At 38.8% G+C, this 19969-nt stretch overlaps 1 protein-coding gene across 5 annotated transcripts in view; it reads right to left on the bottom strand.

The window, feature by feature from the left end:
- Positions 1–16913, bottom strand: part of Mcu (mitochondrial calcium uniporter) — a 166524-nt gene extending 149611 nt beyond the window's left edge. Inside the window, exons 1-3 of one of the 5 annotated variants that reach the window (XM_074079106.1) lie at positions 16741–16878; positions 1345–1460; positions 712–853 (exon numbers count right to left, since the gene is read on the bottom strand). Coding sequence is in view for 2 of the 5 variants with exons in the window: in XM_020166560.2 (XP_020022149.1) it covers positions 16741–16887 (147 nt within the window). In the remaining 3 variants the exon portion in view is untranslated. Of the gene's footprint in view, positions 1–4; positions 24–711; positions 854–1344; positions 1461–16740 lie in introns of those variants that run through there. The other 4 variants (XM_074079105.1, XM_020166560.2, XM_074079104.1 and 1 more) reach the window with 4 other exon arrangements.
- Positions 16914–19969: the final 3056 nt, after the last annotated feature.

Below are 19969 nucleotides of genomic sequence, written 5' to 3'. Positions count from 1 at the left end.
TTACCTGTTCATAAAATCTTTTAGAGAATATAAAAAAATAACATCCTGTCACCAAATGAGTGCATAAGCAGAGAGAAACAGAAAGAGAGAATATAATGAATAAAAGAAAACACTGGACTGCCAGCACAGCTTTCCATTTCATTAACTTTATGTTAATAATCATATCACTACATATATTGCAAATATTTACTTACTAGTCGGCATTATTTTTGCATAGGTCTAGGCTTTCTTGGTTTTATCCTCAGAAGCTTATTTAAAATCAATTGTGATTTTTGTTTATTTTATTTTTACGGTACTGGGGTTTGAACTCAGGGCTTCACGCCTCCAGCTCAACTATGGTTTTAGCAAGTTTATATCCAAATAAAATTTGAAGTTTGGCTCTTCTACAGTAGGAGTTGACTTTTTATAAACTTTTTATAAAGAGTCAGATAATAAATATTTTAGATTTTTTTGAACCAAATGGTCTCTGTGGCAACAACTCAATTCTGTTGACAATATATAAATGAACGGTCCGTATTTGGATAAACTTTTATTTACAAAAACAAGCAACAAATTCAGGCTATATACAGACTGACAATCCCTGTGCTATAATAATGGGGCAGGAAAGTCAACTGGAAAGATAAGATTTTGTAAGCCACATCACAAGTTCACACTAAAATAAACTGTTTTGTTTGCGGGGGAAAATGCTTATGAATCATGATCTTCACATACCTGCGAATGTTCAAGTTTCCCCTGTGTGAACAGGTCACGTCACCAATACCTAAGACAGAGCAGGAAAACACTCTCCCTTACAAGGTTGTTATGACATAACAGGGGATGTGCTAATTTATATAGGCAAAATTTACAAGACGACCTGCAAAAGTAAAATACCAGGTTTTAGCAAGTTTAGCAATGAACACAGAAACCCAAACCTGATGGTCAACCATGATTCCCTTGATACATTAGGCCAAGGAATTAAGACCAATGCCAGGGTCATTGGCCTTCCTAAAAGAGTGATTCTGTTTTAATGCAAGCCAGTTGGTTTATATGGCAGACCCTTGGTCATCCTGCTCAATTTCTAGGAGGTGAGAGTAACTTACTACTCTGGGATGGGACACCAGTTGCCCACTATCATGAATGATCAACTCTATCATCCTTTGGGATCCACCCTAGCAAATGTTTCATCCTCTAATAGTCACTAGTCAGCTCCAGGTCAACCACCAGGTGTTCAACAGCAGGCTAGAGCAAAGAGCTGGCCCACAATGATCAAGCAAGTGCCTTTTTAAAAACTAATCTTAAGAAGTTTCTCTACATGGCTTTGCAAAGTAAGCAAAAACCATGCCAAATAGTAAAAAAGGCACTTACTTGACTCCCACAGGCCAGCTCCACACTCTAGCAGCTAAGATGTCACTGGCATGGTACATGGAGAGGGAGGTAGAAACGATATCTTGCCAACCACTGTAGGAATGGTAGTGAAAGACCTAAAAGAACAGAAAAAGTAAAGTCAATATCAAAGGTAAAGGCCCTTCTGAACCTGCTGACATGGGTACTTCAGCAAATAATGCCAAAGAAAGTCTGGAAAGACTTCCTCTAGGTTATTCTTAGCAACTAGTTATTTCTGTGACCCTTAGGACAGGAGGGCACTTTTAAAAAGAATATAAATTATTGAACGCAGAATAAATCCAGATTGATCATGAAAAACCATAAAATATTTTATTTATTAATCTGAAATAAAGTTAAATATTTGATTACCACATGGTAAATAAAACTCAAACAGATGTAAAAATTGGGACTCTAAAGAAACTCATAAACTAATACTTTTAGAAATACTTTTAAATTAAAAAGGGAATATTTTTCACCCTATCTCTGTGCTTCCAGGAAAAAAACAAAACTGAGAGCTTTAGTAAACAATGAGGAAATAATCTTAATAAAAGGGGATTCTGACAGTAGATGTTTCAGGTTCACTTGCAAAACTTAGAAGTCTTGTGCACTTTAAAAAAAATCCAAAGAAAATGCAGAAAAAGAGCAACAGTGAAAAACAAAAACCCATTCTTAATCGTCTTAATCACTCTCTTCCTTCTGTCTAATCATTCCTTGGGGCAGGGGAATGCACTTCCTTTACTGGAGGTCCACTCAGCACCCATTCCCTCAGAACCATGGAAGAAACAAACTGGCAGCTGAGGCAAATCATTCTTGATGCTCTGGAATCTATCAAATAAAAAGGGCAAAGAGAATTTTTCATTCTGTTTAAGTTTTAGCCAAAAGACTATTCTTGCACAGTTTTTAATTCTAATATGCTTAAACTTGATCATTCTTTAACAGACAATCTAGAAGTTCAAACTGCCCAGGTCTCAATTTAATTAGAATGGGATATTCGCTGATGACAGCATATTTGGCCAGACTACATCTTGAGTGCTAAGTAACATTTTCTTCTGCGCTTTGGCGTGGGTTTGCCTTGCCTTAGCTGCCATCCCTGGAAAGCATCCCATTTATTAGTGTTTTCCCTGCTGCCTCAGCATTTCTGGTTAATGCACTATATATCAAATCATTTGGAGGGACAACCTGAATGAAGCTCCGCACTGTAGGTTTTGTAAAAATGCTCAAACTATTATCAAGGATGCTACAAATAAAAAACAAAAGCATGAAATTTAAAAGATAAAATTTTAGATTACTTTTTAAAATAATGACCACTACTCTGGAGGCAGAGATCAGGAGGATGGCAGTGTGGGGCCAGTCTGGGCAAAAAGTTAATAAGACCCCATCTCAACAAACAAGCTGGGTATGGTGGAGCATGCCTGTAACCTTGAGGGGCATGGGTAAGAGGACTGCAATCCAAGGCTGACCCTATCTGAAAAATAATTAGAACAAAAAGGGCTGAGAGTGTGGCTCAAGTGGAAGAGCACCTGCCTAGCAAGCTCAAGGCCCTGAGTTCAAACTCTATACCACTGAAAATAAATTAACTAAAACAATGAGAATTTACATGGGCTAATATACAAGATTTATAATTTAAACAAATATTTATTTCACACCAATGTAAAAAAGAAGTATCCTCATTTATTCCAGATCTCCTTTTTCTTTGGCTTGCTCCATAAAATCATGACAATTCAAGAAAAGTCTTTTTGCCATAAAAGGCACCATATCCTCTGCAGATAACTGTAAACACACAGAAATGAGTTAATGCCAACAAGTTTCCATTGTAGCCCATCTGCACTTGAACAATCTGAAGACTCAGTGGACTAAGCCAAGCCTTTGCTGCCGCAGCTCAGTACTCATGAGCTCACTGTGTTATAGCAGAAGCTCTTCTGAATTTTGCACAAGGCATGTTCATCTGGGGGTAAAATATTACCCTTCTCTGTCTTCTTGGAAAATCCAAAGGGTTTTCCCAGGAATATGACAAACAAGGAAACTGCATACCAAACAAGGAAATGGGCTTTTTTTGAAAGTCAAAACAACATCCCTAGTCTAACTTTTACAATGACATAACAGATTCCTCTTTGCTGTCCCTCAAAATATTCAGCTAAAACGACATTTAGTCTACAGGAAAATGACTAAATATATGGAATAGAGACAGAAATGCCACAAAGTAGTTAAAAATGAATGAACCAGAACCACATGTGTCCACTAAATCTTTTTGAAGTACTGAGAAAAAGAACAAACTGCAGAGGAAACATTCAGTGTAACACCTTGTAAATAAGGTTTTAAAACATGCTCGGAATACTATGTAAGAGTTATAGATTCATATACAGCAAAAGGATAAACACACATATGGATAGTAAATACCAAATTTGAGAGAATGTTACTTTTGGGACAGAGGATAGGAAATAAGACCTAGGAAGCAAATTTGGGGCTGCAATTACACTGTTTAATTTTTCAAAGCAAAGGATATGTATTACATTACTCCACTTGTTTTTAATGGACATAACATACTTTATAGTTTAAAAAGAAAAGATATTTCCCTGTGTATGTCTGACTGAACTGAACATAACTTCCTTACAAAGGCTATCCCCAAGCCTTGCAAGAAAAAAGCCCTGTGGTGACAGAGTGGCCTTTCCAAGACAGCCTCTTTGGAAGCACACTCATCAGTTGTGTCTGTCTTTTCTTTCAGAAGTCCTGTGATTTTCTGATGTTGGCTGTGATGTGACCTTCGGATCCATAACTCAGGGCCTCAGCTTGTCTACTTTTAATCTTTCCAGAATTCTCATTTTAGGCAAGACATCTTTATAGTTAAAAGCACTAGCAATAACTAACAAGAAAGCCACTATATATTTAAAGCTCACCCAACTCTGTAGTACTTGGGTATGCTAAGAACTTGAAATCATTCTGAATCAAAGACCAATACAGAATGAGATATTCACTAACTCGAGTTCAGCTCTCCATTAAATAAATTAATATCCCAAAATTCTCTAACATGTTATACTAAAGTTCTCTTGGACCATTTTGACTGTGCTCAGACAACATTTTGTCTTGATATTTAGGTCGGATCTTAAAATTTCTTTTAAATATTTCATTTTCTTTGGGGTTAAAGTAAGACTAAACTGAAGAAACAAAACCAAAATACTAACTTTTATGCACATAAAGTCAGGTGTGTGGATGTGAATATTGGAGTCCCCTTAAACACTACCACTTTGTGATCAGAAAATGAATTTTGCTGTCTATTCAGTAGCTTCTGACACCAGCACTCAAAGATCAGGGCAAGAGGGGCATGAGAAACTGACAGATCAAGACAAACATAAGCTGATATCCTTCTGTTTATGGGAGAAAAAAAAGAATTCCATCAAGAGCAAATGAAAAACATTCGATCTTCTCATTAGGTTTTTACCACTTACACTCCTTTCAATCTATCTTTAATACTTCTTTAAAATATTCTGACATCTGTATTCTGTTTCAAAATGAAAAATAGGTTTTATAACACTTGGCCACTTGCCATAGCCCTGATTCATGACAGCTAGCAGAATTCTGGCAGTGCAAAGGCACAGGATACAGTGGGGACAGAATGGAAATTCAGAAGGTTAGCTCCAAAATAAAACCTCCCCAAATCTGTCATCTTTGGAAAAAAAAAATTTGTGTGTGTGTGTGTGTGTGTGTGTGTGTGTGTGTGTGTGTTTGTGTGTCTAAGTAATCTAGATCTGGCAGAACCTCTTTCAAATAGTTCTTTTCTCTTTTCTCAGTACCCTACACTGTCCAACTCCTACCAATATATGCCAGGTAGACATTATTGTACCAATTTCTTCTTGCTATTGTTTGGAGGGACAAAGCTGCAGGGGACGGAATCCAGGGCCTCAGGCATGATAAGCAAACACTCTACTTCTGAGTTATATCCCTAGCCCTATGTACCAATTTCTTAAATTGCTTTTTAACATAACAGTTCTATAATCTTTTCCCACTACTGTTATTTAGCCTTTTATATAGTTCTGCTTACTTCAGCAAAATGTGAACTGTTTTAAGATTATTAGCTGCTGCATTAATCAGAAGTCATTCCTTCATGTTTCTATGATTTCCATCACGGTAATGTGTCAGCACAGGACAAAATCATCTACAGCTGCCATCCCTCAGAATTAAAGCACTTAGACAATAGTCTCTAGAACTGTTTACCTCACTGACTCTCATCCATCTAACAGTGACTGAATGTCTATGTTCTTGACACTGTACTAGGCTCTGTTTAGAGTTGGGCGAATTTATAGACTTCTAGTATTTATTATGAATACATAAATATTATGAGCAACTAATCACTAAGGTTTTTACACTGAGGATTCCAATAGTGTAAATAAAAAGGAAAACATTTTCTGTTTCAGACTGGAAGGCCACACTTAAAATTAACTTACTAGTACAGTTCCATCTTACTTCGACACTCCTACATTAAATGCTTGTCCCTTCTCCCAACTCTCTGGGCTCCCTACATTTTTACCTCTTCCACTGTTCCCTCAATGGTTGAGTTGGAAAAAAGACAACAGGAGAAAGATGGGACAAAAGGCATAATGAACTGTTGAAGGGGAAGAATACAGGGTAAACTGTCCATCAAGATGTCAGAAGCAATTTTGAAAGCTGTTCTAAAAAGGAACTAGAAGGCTGTTTATCTTTACTTCAAGCTCTTGCCCCTTTTGAAAATACTGATACCTGGGTTTGTGATTTTATACAAGCTGCCCAATGAGACAAAAGTTACCCGCAAAGTGTAAAATAGAAATGAAACATGTCTCACAATTCAAAGAAGCCCTTTAGGTTCACTTATTCAAACATCCTTATTCAACTTACAAAATTGTTATGACTAAAGAGGTTAAATAACTTACCCAAGATCAAACAGCAAATTAATGGAAAAGAGAGGAACAGAACTCAGATTCCTGACTCTATGCACCTCTGTAACTCTCTTCACTTACTTACATTTATTTTGGTAGAACACACACACACCCTACTACCACCTCTTTGTTTATTTAACTATTTCAGAAAACTAACAAAAATACTGTGATGGTACAGCAGTCATTTGCTCATAAAATTTCATAAAGCTTACCAACAACACTGAAACATGACTTACTCTTTGGTAGAGCAAATATTACAACTTCTCTAAAAAACTATCAGTGTTATCAAAGAAACAGATACCTACTTCCATATTATAATACCTACAATACTGAAGAATGTATTCTTTCTAAATAAAGCAATTCAGTAAGGTACCTAGTCAACTAAAATGCGAATGAGTCACTTCAAATAATTTGTTTTATTTGTATTTTTATACCTCTTGAGAAGACGGGGTAGCAGTAGCAGTAGGAATCTCATATTTATATAACTATTGTGGAAAGGAAGATTGCTAAGAAAAGGTTTCATGCTTAGGAATTGCTTAAGTTACAAAAAAAAATGGTCTTTTATTGCACAGTAAGGTGACCATATATATCATAATGTACTGTATTTGAATGTTTTCACCACATAAAAATAAATGCGGAAATAGATTCTTTTACATTTGAACATTATACAATGCATACATGTATCAAAGCATCACACAATACTCCATAAATAGGTACAATTTTTATGTATCAATTCAAAAACATTCTTAAAGACAAAGAATGATAAGACCATCATCATACAATGCTCAAAACAAGTTAAAGCTTTATTAAAGAGCTCTTTCTCAAATCATTTACTGTAAAATGGAATGTTAAAGAGAACAAAGTCAAAGAAAATTACGCCAAAGTACTCCTCTAATGAACATAACATTAAGACCTACTGAACAAAGCTTTGGAAACCTATAATACACAGAATGCAGTCTTTCACAAAGATCTGCTGAGTGCTTTTCATACTGTGTGTACCTTTTCATACTGCTGTGCAAATCTTCCAAATTCTATGGGGAAAAGAAGGGGAGGCAGGAATGTGAGAATAAGTTAAGCATCAGATTTGATAAATTTAAAAATCACTTGAAGTAACTAAAGCACAATGGAACATTTTTAAATATAAAATTAGAGGCATAGAAAAGACAACAAAGAAACATTTAGCATGACTATAAAAGGGAACACTTCAAAGATGATCAAGAAATAAAGTTTCAGTGCCTGAGTGATATTGAATTGAACTGCCCTTCTTCCTGGTAATAGCTAAGAGATAAGAACTTGGTGACTGGGCATGGACTATCAACTCTACTTATGAAGTGTCTCTCCTTTCTACTCCCTTTTCTCTATCCCCACTGCTACTGTCCTAGTTAGGCATCTCTTACCTGGACCACTGAACTGCCTCTTTACTGGTCTCTGCCTGTCTGGTTCCATCCTCTCTACCCTCCCCTCACATTGCTGCCAGTGTGAGCTACTTAAAAGCACAAACCTGATCAAGTAATTCTAATCCTTCAGCAGTTCATCTACTAACAAGCAGTATTTTTTTTTTTCAAACTGTGGCTTAAGTTGTAAAATCAATTTGAGGAGCTCTCCACCAGTATTTGTTGAATAAAACTGAACAAAAACTATGTTTGACTCATACACAGTAAATGTTATTTCATGAATTTTTTTAGTTTTACCTGTCTACAATGTGTACACATAAAGCATCATGATATAAACATACTTCTTAACAAACTTAAACAATTGTTTAAGTTTACAAAAAAAAAAAAAAAAACACTGACATACAGAATAAAACTTCAACTCCTTCACAAGTCCCCTTGCCATCATGCAGTCTGACCCCTCCCCACACACAGTACAATGGTTAGGAGACAGACACTGGAGCCAAATTGTTTAGGGTGGTATCAATGTCCCTGCTCGATTTGCTAGCTGTGTGATCCTGGGCAAGGCACTTACTGTGTGTCACTCACTGCTGTAATCCTAGGCAAATCACTTAACCAATCTTAGGTAACTCAGTTCTACTATATATGAAGTGAAAGTAACAACTGTATCACATCACAGGTTAACTCAAGAATTTAGTGAGGTAATCAATGTAAAGTGCTTGGCACAAAGTATACTTGCTACATGCTAATTACCACTGGTACTGCTACTACCATCCAGACTCCAACTATCTTTTTTTTTTTCTTTGTGGAATTGGAGTTTGAACTCAGGGTTTTGAGCTTACAAAGCTTACACTACCACTTAAGTCACACCTCCAGTCCATTTTGCTCTGGCTATTTTTTGGAGGTGGGGTCTGGTAAACTATTTGCCCTGGCTGACCTTGAACCATAATCCTCCTAATGTCAGCCTCCCAAAAAGCTAGGATTATAGGAGTGAACTGTCTAGTTCCACAGATATTTCTGAATGACTCCAGTTTAATATTTCTAGGGTCTTTATTTTCTGTCTGTACAACGGGAGTAGTATTTTGCTTAAAGGACTGTTATAGAGTACACTAGAAATGTTTCATAAAACTGGCCAGTATAGAAGCAATACTCCATAATTACCAGGTCTGCTGGAACCATTTTGGCAGTCCAAACTAAATTAGCAAGATCCCCAGGAGGCAAATACCTTAAACTTCAGCCAGCTAATGCCTGGAGGGGAAAGTGGGAAAAATTTAAGAAATGTGGTCCATAAGAAAGACTTTAAGATCTCTTAGAAGAAAACTGTAGTAGATGCTTAGAAAGATAAAGGGCTAAAAAAAAAGTTCATGACACAGGAACAAATGAGCCTATCACATCCTCAATTTCCTCATCTATAAAACTTAGATAATGATACCTCTCGTAGGGTTAATGGTGAGAATTAAAAGAACTAGCAATACCCTCAGATCTTAAATGTTTTCTTCTAGCTCTATTTCCCTATTTATAGAGGCCAGTAGTTCAAGCTAACCTATTTGTTCTCTTGCTACTTGACAAATTATCAGTCACATTAACTTTCTCTGAACTAAAGTTTAAAGCAGACACAAATACTCTTATTAAATATCCTGTTACACCATTTACAAGGCAAGAAAAGAAGTATTCAGTATTCTCTTGTTACCTCTAAAACAGTGTAGTTTAGGACTGTATGTTTCTGACTGTCCTCTGAACAGTCTCACATACCTAATGGGCTCCTCGGCAATTTTGTGGTGATAGTAACATGTTTTCTCCAAATGATAAAATGGACAATAAATACCAAGAAAAAAATATGTAAAAACTGCAACTTTAGTAACACACATGAAAAAGTAAACATCGTACTCTCCTGGATTAATAAATAATGGCTAATGTCATTAAAGAACCTTTGGGAAAGGCTCTTACTATTGAGATGTCAAAATGTAATTTCACTATCCAGTCATTCTAGAACTGCATTAGAAAAAGTTTAGCTTTAGCATACTATTAGACCTAGTTGGTGATGTAATTTACCAAGTTATATTTTTATTAACATAAAAGATTTAAACCCATTCACAGTTTGTGGGCTAATAACTCACTGAACATTAAAATTAATTTGCTTGAAGTCAACTTTCATTTTTACATACACTGCCTTTGCAAGCATTTAACAATGCAATCAAATAAATAAATGCAGTTTCCCTTTTGTTTTCAACCAGCAGAGGACAGATTTTTTTTTTTTTTAAATACATGTCCTCAAGCTTGATCTATATCAGAGAGTACTTATTCAAGACTGAGTTTGAGTTTAGCTACTTTAAGAATTTGACCCCAGGGCTGACGGAGTGGCTCAAGTGGTAAGAGTGCCTGCCTTGCAAGTGTGAGGCCTGAGTTCAAACCCCAGTGCCAAAAGAGAAAAAAAGAATTTTATCCAATTCACTTTTTAAATCCAATCTTCGCAATTTAAAATGAAGTGATTTAACAGGAAAAGAACTGGGCAAGTAAATCAGTATATATGCAATTCATTTTCAGCTCTGTATTATGAAAAAAGTCATTTCATCACTCTTGCACTTTCTTCCTCAATAGCTACTTCAGAACTACAAGTCTAGGACTCTTTGACGTACATGCCTTCTACAGTAACATCTTAGTTTTCCTAATAACATGTTATTCTAGTAATTCTAATTCATCCATGAGCCCTTTGTTTGGCAGTAATCAGTCAAATTAAGGGCAAAAAATTCAAAAGTTGAGACCTAACTGAGCAGATAGCCTGAAATATTTAAAAGGTAATATTGACTTAATCACAGAAAAACAAACAGTAATTTTAAAGAAAGGCTGGAAGGGTGCAAAGTTAGATTGCAAAAAGAATTAAAAACAGAGCTCTGGTTCAAGTAGTAAAGTGCCCTAAGTTCAAACCCCAGTACCACCAAAAAAGGAAGGAAAGAAGAAAGGAGGGAGGGAGGGATAGAGAGCGGGAGGGAAAGAAGTAGGGAAGGAGGGAAGGAAGACATCCTACAATTTAACAGATAATGATATCAATATCAACTGCTATTGCAGAAGATCTTGATTTCTAACAAGAGGCAGTTCCTAAACAAAAATATTTAGCTGTCAATTTATTGTCTTTGATATACCATTCTTGATGCTGCATTTTCTATTTAGAGTTCCTTTTGGAGTAATGAGTTCCATTATGCAGGAAATAGAGCCCCTTGGGACTTAGGAAAGTTCATAGAATCAGAATTTGTTGGGTAAACCCAAGTTCATTCACCCAAATATTTTACAAGTTTGAAAATAAGATTTTAAGATGAATAAAAGGATGGCTGCTTCCTTAAAAATAAACATATTTATACAAAACATATAAACATATTTATACAAGACCCTTGAAATCCTAATATTATAATAAAATAAAAAACAAATTCAGAATATGATTCAAGCATATATTTATAATAATCTGGGTAATTATCATACTTTTGCTGACTACAGACAGCATAAATCCACCATAAAGAAATGTAATATACGCTTGGTGCTGGTGGCTCATGTCTGTAATCCTAGCTACTTGGAAAACTGAGATTGGGAGGATCAAGATTCAAGGCCAGCCCTGGCAAATAGTTTGAAAGACCCAACCTCCAAAATAACCAGAGCAAAAAGGACTGGAGGTGTGGCTCAAGCAGTGGAGCATCCGCTTTGCAAGCACAAAGCCTGGAGTTCAAACCCCAGTCCCACCAAAAAAAAAAAAAAAGAAAAAAAGAAAAGAAACGAAACGAAACGTAATATGTAATCAACTGTCACTGGCAATACCAAGATTTAAAAAATTACTCAAATCTGGCTTCCTAATCAACAGGCTACTAAAGAAGTCAAGGGGTGGGGATAAGACATACAGATATACATCTTATCTCCCCAGTAACGTAAAGTGCCCAGAAATGAAACATTTAGAGTAGATTACAAATCACTGTCAATCTGCATCCTGAAGATAATAAATCCATCAGAATTCGGAGGGAACAGAATAGAACAGAAAAGGGATTAAGAGGCAGTAATCACACAAGTAAAGATTCAAGCTAGGACATTTTTTTCAGTACTGGGGCTTCAACTTGGAGCCTATGCCTTGAATCACTCCACCAGCCCTTTTTATGAAGGTTTTTTTTTTTTTTTTTCCCCCTCAAGTCAGGGTCTCACCAACTATTTGCTCAGACTGGCTTCGAACCATGATCCTCCTGATCTCTGCCTCCTGAGTAACTAGGATTACAGCTGCAAACCACTGGCACCCACCTCAAACTAGGACCTCTTGAACCCACCTGTGTTTTAACAAATTTTAATCCCAGGTCTATTATTTACCACAAACATAACCTAACAAGTCGCTTCCCTCAATTTCCATTAGGGCTATGAAGTAAGGATGTTTGGTTCAAGAGGAGTTGTAGGTCGTAATCTTCATCCTGAAATGGACCTTAGGTTACAGGAGTGATTGAGGGTGATTAAGGCTGAAATTCAAGTATAAAACTGCATAGAGTATTAGTATGTAAACATATGGGACATTCAGGGACAGTACTGAGACTGGCTTGAGTACAATAGAGTATTTGGGCTGGGATAGATCTGGCAAAGGAACAACAGGCCAGACCATAGAAATTTGATTAAAAAATTAGGGTTTGGGCCTGGCTTGTGGTGCATATCTATAATCAGCACTTGAGAGAATAGTGGAGGATGGTGAGTTCCAGGCCAGCCTGGACTGCACAGTGAGACTGTCTCAAAAAAAAAAAAAAAAAAAAAACCCTAGGACTTGTATGTCAGGCAAAGTAACTTCTGTTCAAACTTTCAGGTTAAGTGTTGAAACAGTATCCCTGCCAAGGAACTCAGGTTAAGTGTTGAAACAGTATCCCTGCCAAGGAACTCACAATGTATAGAAAGAGACTGCCACAAACTTTAACAGTACAATGATAGACTTAACTCAGCACAGTGGTCGATCACTAGGAAATGTCAACACTCAGGCTATCATAATCAGAGATGAGACAGTTTGATAGTTTGATTTAGCCAAGGAATGACACGGCCCACAATGAAAGTCAGTTCCCCTTGAAAGAATCAGCCTAGAAAACAGCAGCCCGATTCACTAACCATACAGAAAGGCACACAACAAATGGTCTTAGTTATAGTCTCAAGTTGGAGGCTCTTTACTCAGAAAGGGAAAAATTACACTGCATGGCGCTAAAAATACTGAAAAGGCCTCTGTACCTTTATACCTATTCAACTGAAAGGTGTTTTAAAGCCAGATACATTGGTGTGCACCAGGAGTCTCACCTATCTGGGAGACGGAGGCTGGAAAACAAGAGGATCTCTTGATACAAGAGTTACAGGCCAGCCTGCACTACAGAGTGAGACCCCCCCATTGCCTCCCCCCACCACACACACACACACAAAAAGATTTGAAAAAAGGAACCCTCTTACACTGTTGGTGGGAATGTAGACTAGTACAACCACTCTGGAAAAAAATTTGGAGGCTACTTAAAAAGCTGGACATCGATCTACCATTTGATCCAGCAATACCACTCTTGGGGATATACCCAAAAGACTGTTACTCCAGAGGCACCTGCACATCCATGTTTATTGCGGCACTATTCACAATAGCCAAGTTATGGAAACAGCCAAGATGCCCCAGCACTGACGAATGGATTAAGAAAATGTGGTATCTATACACAATGGAATTTTATGCAGCCATGAAGAAGAACGAAATGTTATCATTCGCTGGTAAATGGATGGAATTGGAGAACATCATTCTGAGTGAGGTTAGCCTGGCTCAAAAAACCAAAAATCGTATGTTCTCCCTCATATGTGGACATTAGATCAAGGGCAAACACAACAAGGGGATTGGACTATGAGCACATGATAAAAGCGAGAGCACACAAGGGAGGGGTGAGGATAGGTAAGACACCTAAAAAACTAGCTAGCATTTGTTGCCCTTAACGCAGAGAAACTAAAGCAGATACCTTAAAGCAACTGAGGCCAATAGGAAAAGGGGAACAGGTACTAGAGAAAAGGTTAGATCAAAAAGAATTAACCTAGAAGGTAACACCCACACACAGGAAATCAATGGGAGTCAATGCCCTGTATAGCTATCCTTATCTCAACCAGCAAAAAACTTGTTCCTTCCTATTATTGCTTATACTCTCTCTACAACAAAATTAGAAATAAGGGCAAAATAGTTTCTGCTGGGTATTGGGGGGGAGAGGGAGGGGGCGGAGTGGGTGGTAAGGGAGGGGGTGGGGGCAGGAGGGAGAAATGAACCAAGCCTTGTATGCACATATGAATAATAAAAGAAAAATGAAAAAAAAAAGATTTGAAAGATGTTTAATGTCAGGGGCAAGTTATGTTTATAAATCTGCAATTACATTTACCAATTAGCTGAAACTACTGTATTGCTTTGGACTCATTCTCCAAACTTTTTAAAAGATGTTTATCCAAAAGATAACTCTTAACCAGTTGTAGTATTTCACATCTGTAATTATAGCACTTGAGAGTTGAAGGCAGGAAGATCATGAGTCCTAGGCCTGTGCTACATGCAAGATCTTGTCTCTCAAAAAAATTAAAAAAAGATGACTTGAGCAAAAAAAAAATAATAATAAGCAATACTATGATTGATTATGCCCCCCTAGCTCTAATTTGTCATCCCTACTACAGCTGAACAAAAAGTGGCACAAGTTGAACTTGTGATCCAGCCCAATGCAGACTGCCATCTGCTGCACACACACAGGATGTCTCCACTGCTTCAAAATTCAATCTTAGTGTCCCTCCAGGACCTTAATCTATTCTTTTTTGCAAGTTGTCTGTTCCATATTCACCTAACATGTGCCTCAAATCACAGCTACTTACAGAATTCCCATTCATGGAGTTTTGAAATACAAATAATTTCCTAACAGACAGTTAATTTTTTAAGGGAGAGAAATGCAAAAGAGCCACTGCAGGTTACAATTTAAAAAGAGGGAAGAGGTATCATAATATCTGGGGTGGGTAGAAGTCCTAAAACTGTTACATATCCACTGTGCAATGTTGGCCAAGTCTCTCCCCTTTTAAGGGCCTCAAATTCAGGCATGAAATATGGAGAGTTACGTCTCCAAGAGATACCTTTCATATTGAATGTCTTGTGAAGAAGCACAGGTTATCAGACGAGACACCTACATACATGATTGCTTCAGAGCAATCACAGAAAAATTTAAAAATCTATTTACATGCTCTAAATAATTAAGTTAGGTTCAATTTTTTTCCAAGTCTTAGAATTCTAAGTTCATTTACAAGTCACCATTCCCATGACAACACTTCTGCCCTTCAGAAATAACACTTCATTTTAATTGTGCTTCCAGTTACAAATTCAGCACATCACTTTTACCCACCCCAGAACAGCACAGAAAAACACTTTCATGAAGTATCCCTGCAAGGAAGACACTCACAAACTGATGGGTTTACACAGTGGAAAACACATGAGGCACAAATTTTCAAAGGCTACATGAATACCACACCCAAACAGCATTAAAAATGAACTGTGTGAAGTCAGAAGGTGTCCTGTCAAAAAAGATAGACAACTTGGGAAATCTTTAAATAGTTTGGGGGAGAGAGGAATGCAGTAAGATTTTTGAGTAGTCTTAGGTTTTTAAGAGAACAAAATACCTAACTGGAGGCTATTAAACATGCAGATCTGAAATGTACTATAGAAATGCTCAGCTCTCACTCAAAAGCTTCAGCAAGGCCCTATCTCAGCATGCCAAATAAGAAAAGTACAACTTCCTCACCATGGCTAACAATAGCGATACTATCTTGCATTTGCAGAGAATCATGCTTTCATAGCTCTTCAAACAATTTGATGCTATGACAGGTCTCAGGGTATCCCTCTCTGAAACCCTCCAGTTTTTCCTCTAAGAGCAATGTCATCAGAACAAGACAGGTGATGTGTTTGTAGAAGGCTGAAGGCACTCCTTTCTCCTATCAGGCTGTCTGCAGTGATCCTCTAATTACCACACTGTGTAACTTCACCCTAGGAAATAAAACCTACACTCTTTTTCTCAGAGTTGGCCAGGGACCAACACATATGGGTCTCAAAAGTCCAAAGGAAGGGAACCTGCTGACTTGTTAGGTTAAGAACTCCATGCCAAGTTGATCGCTTGCAACTGGAAAAAAAAAAGAAATCTCTCTCTGTTCTTCCCCCACCCCAACCCCGCACCACAGCCACTCCTGCACACACCCCAAGGCTGTTCAAACAGAAACTCCTTTTCATTGCCAGTCAACGAAACCCAGCAATAACTGGTTAACACAACCACCAAATCTCTGTCTCTGTGAACAACTTGTCATATTCGCTCCTCCTGTGGCTGCTGCCCACCCTTTCCTTCTGCAGGCACTCGTGAAGCTAAGAAAGCAGCCGTCCGAAAGGACCACCGAGGACCTTTTAAGGACCGGAGAGGCTGGAGCTCGCCTCCTGAAGCAATGCAGCATCCATCTCGAGGAAGCTGGCTCCCCGGCACACACATCAGGAAGTCAGAGAGAGGGATAAAGTTTGATTTTCCGTCTTGCCGGTTCCTGCAGGGCCAAGACAGGGCGGAGGTACGGTCCCCCCCCGGGGTCCTGGGGTGCTCTCTGGGGACAGTTCCAGCAGCATGGCACTGCCACTCTCCTCACACACAAGGCAGCCGCGGCAACTCAGGACACCCCAACCCGCCCAGAGGAGAAAGGGGGACAACTTGCACGGGGTCAGTTCGGGAGCCTTGGGGCAGAGCTCTTAGGAAAGGAGGGAGGGACCGAGATCGGAGGCGGGTCACCGAGAGGTTCAAGTGCCGTCCCTTCCCCGCCCTGGTGTCCCCGGTCCTGCGGGAACATCCCCGCCATCGCCCCTCCTCCTCCTCTTGGCTTCCTCCCGCGCGCCCTCCCTTCCCGGTCGCCGCCGCAGGCGCCTGAAGGGCACGGCGGCTCCTCGGTGCCCGGCAACCTCGGGAGCTGTCTTGAGTTGAGGTAACTCGCCCGCTGCCCCGGCGGCCTGCCCGCCCGCGGCTCCCACACGCCGGCGCCGCCCCGCCCTCCCGGAGCCGCCGGGCGCGCTCGCTCACCGTCCGGTGCTGCTGCTGTTGCCGGTGGCGGCTGACGCCCAGCCCCGGGAAGCAGCCGGCAGTCAGCGCTCCACAGCCGCTGGCGCCCCCGCCGCCGCCCCGGGAGGAGAGAAGCAGCAGGAGCGATCTACCTGCGGCGGCCGCCATCTCTCAACTGGAAACGGCGCCGACCCAGGCAGCGCAGCGGACGGCCGGGGCGGGGCTAAGGCCCGCCACTCACCGACTCCGGGCCAACTGCAGCCCTGGGCTGTGTGAAGGAGGCGGAGCTTCCTGCGAAACCCAATCGACAGGCGGGAGAACCACACTTGAGGCTGCCTGTCACTTCCAGAGTTACCTATGGTGGGACACAGTCAATTACGGGCAAATTCTAGGGAGCCGGTAATTGGCACCATAGCCCGGCGTAAGAGAGCAATAAGAGATGGCATGTTCGTTAGAGCTAGGGTAGGGCAACGAGAGAAATAGATGTTTGTACAAAGCTTCGTTCTAAGTTGAGTTCTGAGTGTTCTAAGTTGGCCAGCTAGGCACCATTGCTAACATTAACAAGGTAGACTGCAACCCGACCACATGCCCAGAGTTAGCGTTCATAACTGATAGTATTGAGATATGCTGAAATAAACCCTACACCATAAAACAATGATGGTGATATAATAAAAGAACGGAGAAAATTATTACAATATCAAAGTACAAGAATGAGGACATGCAATCAGAGTGAATTAACAGCTGTACACATTTCAAACACTCAAATTTATTTCTCCAGCAGCCTTGAGCTGTACACATTTCAAATACTCAAATTCTCCAGCACCTTTATACTGATGTCTCACTCTCTCCGGAAGCAATACTGTTTCTTACTATACTTGGCCTGTGAGCCTTTATTAAACTATAGAAATAGAACACGTTGATACTGTAATAATAAAAAAAAAGTAAAGATTATTTTAATGAAGTTTCACAATTTTGCTAAAATATCCATTAGAATACACTTTGGAATAACTTTTAATCACTTTCTCTTGAAAATACTTCTTTCAACAAGAGAAGTGAGTACATAATTAAGGTTCATTGAATACCATATAAGAAAGAAGATTTGGGATTCCTAAATTTCCTTAAGAGAGGACTTCTATGTTATCTCTTTATTATTATGAACGGGCTAATTCTCACATATCCTTTTAAAATCTGGAGCAGAAGAACAATTTTGAAATCAAATATAAGAATTATTCTAGATTTTTGACAACATGCTTATAGTGTAGCCTTAGGTAGTAGGTATAGTATAGCTTTTATTTTTGACTGAAATATTACTTTCTTGGCCAAGAATAGCTAAATAATGAAGTGGAACTTTTGGATTCCACTTATGCCCAGTCCAGAACAGTAAGATGGTGTACTTCTCCTGGTAAGACTACCATGCCACTCACCCTAAAAGCTTTATTGCCCAACAAGTGGAACCTGAGAGCTCAGGAATTCGCTCCCATTCAACAGCTGCATAAACTAATCCCCTACTTGAAAATCCATGACACTGTTGGAACAACTTCACTCATAATCGCTTGCCACACATCTATATTTATCCCAACTGCATTGTATCATATCTATGCTATGCCTTTCCCCCCTTCTCTCTGTCCTTCTTGCCTTCTTACTCAGAGCACCACAGATTAGTTTTGTTTCTGTTTTCTGTGCCTTTGCCAAGTCTGCTTAGAAGCCAAGATTGTTCTCTCCATCCCTAAAATTTTCCTTTGAGAAATTTTACTGGAATTGCCTTTCCCCTATTTTTTCCAAGTATGGAAATTAAATGTGCACCATGCTATGCTGAGACTTAGTCCTGTGCATTTGCAAAAGAACCACACTAAATAGTTCTTTTTTAAGTGCACAAACCTGAAACTTGCAAGGGGGGGAGGGAATTATCAAAAGCTTTCTTCCTATCAATTTACCAAAATGTATCATCTTTTATCTACCAAGGTGAAACCACTGACATACCTGAGGTAGGCTATGTAATGTGAAGCTCTACTGACTAAACTAGTTTCTTATAAAGCAGGTCAAGCAATTATTCTAAACAAACATCAGTTATCTTCTCATAGAGAAAAACTTTTTCAGGCCTGCAAAGAACATATATGAGTTGGTTGGCAAGTGTGATAAGGACAAAATATAGATAGCTCAACAGAAAGTAATCCTCACACCTGAAAAAAGTAATGTTCATTGAGCAATTCCTCTGTGCCGGAGACCATGCTGATCATTTGAGAGACAATACATTTGTAAAGGATTGAAAAGAAGCCAGTAAAAACTTTAAAAGAAGGCTGGTGGCATGGCTCAAATGGTAGAGTGCCTGCCCAGCAAGTGCAAAGCCCCGAGTTCAAACACTAGCACCACTAAGAAGTTGAACAAAACCTCAATATCTTCCAATAGGAAATTGGTTAAATAAATTAGACAATCTTACAACAGGGTATTACTCATCCAGTCTTAAAATGAATTATCCATGAGGCAGGCTTGGTGGTACACCTCTATAACCTCAGCATTTAGGAGGCAAGAAGCAAGAGATGGAGAGTTCCAGGCCAGCCTGCACTACATAGTGAGACACTGTCTCAAATTTTTTAAATGAATTATCCTATCTATACTTGTAAAAATGAAAGAATATAAATCATAGTACATATGATCCTTTTTAATATATATTAACATGTTATATATAATATATAATAATTATTTATAATTATAAATTATCTGGAAGAATAAATAAGAAAACCTATTACCTCTGGGAAGTTTTAAGGAAGTTATTCCTTTAAGGAATATAAATTGCTCCCACCTACATATTATTTTTATAGTTATAAAAACATGGCCACTGAAACCTACATGGTTGCCAAATTGTTTCTGTGCCGATCGTTAAAAGCAGGTTGATCTTTTTTTTAAGCTAAAACTAATCAGAACAGATTTCCTGGAGCATGAAACCTTAACTAGGTTCCCTACTAAAATGTACACTGAAGTCAAATCCTGAGTATGACTCAACACAATGAAGTATTTGCCTAAGCATTCCAGAAGAGTGAGGCTGGGTAGGTGATGCCACAGTTCCCTGGCATGTGCAAGAAAGCATGAAAGGAATCTACTCAGAGGTCTGGGGACTGTGTCTCATGGTTCACAAATAATGTGAATTATTATTCAAGAAAGATCAGCAGTTCTGATCTTTCAGGAAAAAGCATATGAAAGAAGAGGCAATAGAAAGGGGGTAAACTTCAAATATTTCTCAAGAACCAGCCTA

The sequence above is a fragment of the Castor canadensis genome, chromosome 7 (genome assembly GCF_047511655.1).
Source record: "Castor canadensis chromosome 7, mCasCan1.hap1v2, whole genome shotgun sequence".
NCBI lineage: Eukaryota > Metazoa > Chordata > Mammalia > Rodentia > Castoridae > Castor > Castor canadensis.
The sequence above is the reverse complement of the archived record's forward strand: the minus strand, read 5'-3'. Positions and strand labels throughout refer to the sequence as shown.